Source organism: Pteropus vampyrus, unplaced genomic scaffold (assembly GCF_000151845.1).
Source record: "Pteropus vampyrus isolate Shadow unplaced genomic scaffold, Pvam_2.0 Scaffold8611, whole genome shotgun sequence".
NCBI lineage: Eukaryota > Metazoa > Chordata > Mammalia > Chiroptera > Pteropodidae > Pteropus > Pteropus vampyrus.
Window position 1 is genome coordinate 1 of NW_011897392.1, and position 2,451 is coordinate 2,451.

A 2,451-nucleotide genomic window follows, 5' to 3' on the forward strand; every position below is an offset into this window, starting at 1 on the left:
GCCTGTCCAGAATGAGGAAGTATCCAGATATATTCCCACCTCCAACCACTCCTACAATAAGTTTAACTTATGGAATGAGTTTGCAGAATTCCTGACTCCCTTAAATTAAAACCATTCAAATTTCTTAGAGAGTGCCCCAACTACTATACCGGGAACAACAATTTCACACTAACCACCTGTGACTCTATTCCTGGGAATATCCAGAACACGTAAACTAAAGGTCTCTATAAACTCCAGAAATCTAAGGCCTGCAAACCAGCTGTTCTAATGCCAGCTTGCTCTCAGTCCATAGGTGTCTTTCCTCTCTGGCTTCAGTTTCCTCCCCAACATAACCAGGGGTTGAAAGGAGGCAGTAATGTCAGGTCTAACGAGCCTGGATCCTTTCCTTAGGTTACCAGTTGATCACATAAGACCAAGGGAATGGAAATAAATGTTCTGTGTGGGGGAGCCAGCCAGGAGGATGGACCTGAGACTATAGAAAGCTCTAATGGTGAAGCCAGGCTTCCTGAAAATGGTTTGCTTCTCTCCCCATGGTCCACAACTCACTCACTGGGTGCTGGAAACTGCTCCCCATAGGACTCCTTAACTTCTGGGCTGGCCCAATCCCATGCCTCCTGGAAGCTCCAGAAATCATGTCAATACTGGTCATAGCAGTCTTGAAGGAACCTGGCTTGATGATGGCCACCTTCACCCCAAAGTAGAAGAACTCCCTCCTGCAAGGCATACAGTCAGAGGGGCAAGGACATCAGAATCTTGCTGAACAAAGCAGCACACACACACACACACACACACACACACACACACACACACACACACACACACACACACACTAAAATACCAACATAGGTTTGCAGTGGGATAAGCTTAACAGTCAGGGAGTTATGAAGTGCAGCAGCCAAGGGGAGAAAACTTAAAACTTATATAGTGGAATTTCCTTTCTATAGAGCTTGAGTATTTTTCCAAATATTTCGCATATATTTGCTTATAGCTTAAATCTTACCAGTTGTGCTGCAAGACGCCACTGAAATGCTATCTCTTCGTATTTTCGTCACACTTAATGGATCACTAGGCTGTGACCATTTTATCTTTCCCATATTCCTCAATCCCCTCCCTCTTCTCTCCCACCAAAGTCAACCCCCGGGACATCTGTTCTCTAAGGAGCATCTCTTAGTCTGAGTTCTCAGCTCCCCAACATCACAGCCATCCTCCACTCTCCAGCCAGTGGAGACTCTACTGCTGAAGGATGAAGAAGCTGCCCTGAATAAAGTGCTTCCCTGGGGTTACACTGCCAACAGGACTCCCCAAGAACCTAATTATCATAGCAGTTATGTATGTGAATGGGCTGAGCAGCTGAATAATATCAGTTCCAATTCTGCCTCAGAAGCTTTCTGACTGTGGGCAGGGACAGGGTTAGTAAAACTCTACTGTGTGGGGCCCAAGTCAACATCTAGAACAAAAAAGGTCCTTCCCAGACAGGGATCTTGAAGGAAGAGCCTCTGAGGACGTGTGAAATGAACCGCCTGAAAAAGGCTCCTCCAGAAGTACAGAAGCAGGAGGACAGAGGGAGAGTCTCTGTTCTAGTCCAATACCTGAGGGAATCAGAGGAGGCCTCGAGTCTATACTTAGAGATGCAATAGCCCCCACCAAAAATGCTCAACCTGGAAGCTCCAGAAATCATCTCTATACTTGGAGATGCAATAGCCTCCACCAAAAATGCTCAATGACACTGGAGACTTTGACCACAATGGCCCCTCGCCTTCCTCACGATGGGCAGCAGATTCAGGGTCACCTTACTCACCCCCAACAGGTTCATGTCAAGTATCTTCACAAAATTCTGTTTGGTCAGCCACTCATTGAGTGCTGTGGACACAGAGATGCCAGCGTTATTCACCAGCCCCGCCCCCGCTAACCTCCCCCCCCCCTCCGCCCCCAGACCTGGGCTCACAGCGGGAGTGTGGGTGGGGGTGGAGGGAGAGCAACACCGTGCTGTGATTGTGCAGTGAGGACACAGCCTGGTTCTGATGCAGGACAGGGCAAATTTCCCCGAGTGGGGGAGAACACCAAGCCCTACACCAAGAGAAGAGGGTCCTTTGGAGGAGAGTGTAGAAAGAATTCAACACACACGCCAAAGTTAGAGTCAAAAGGAAAGTTTATTAGGAAAGGGATAACACTCCACAGACAGAGTGTGGTCTCCTCTCAGAGGCAGAGAGTGAGAGAGGGACTAAAGGAGAGGAGGACAGTGAGAGAGACTGAGTAAAGAGTACAGAGAGAAAGAAACGAGATGGACAGTGAGAGAGACCATGAGAGGGACCCTGAGTGCTCAGGGAATTCAGTTTATATATCATTCTTTAGTTCCTGTGAATTATAGTTTGAAAGAGTTTGTTAATTCATTTCTTTCGATACGGACATATAGTGAGGAAGGGGAAGAGTATGTAGCATAAAAAGGTATGA

At 47.3% G+C, this 2,451-nt stretch overlaps 1 protein-coding gene across 1 annotated transcript; it reads right to left on the reverse strand.

The window, feature by feature from the left end:
* Positions 1-550: 550 nt before the first annotated feature.
* On the reverse strand, positions 551-1,935 carry LOC105310661 (retinol dehydrogenase 16-like; the record flags this gene model as incomplete). The annotated part of the gene is given in 4 exon segments (XM_011386804.1): positions 551-625; positions 628-713; positions 1,590-1,680; positions 1,741-1,935. Coding segments are annotated over 4 exon segments (447 nt in total), but the record flags the coding sequence as incomplete, so codon positions are not given.
* Positions 1,936-2,451: the final 516 nt, after the last annotated feature.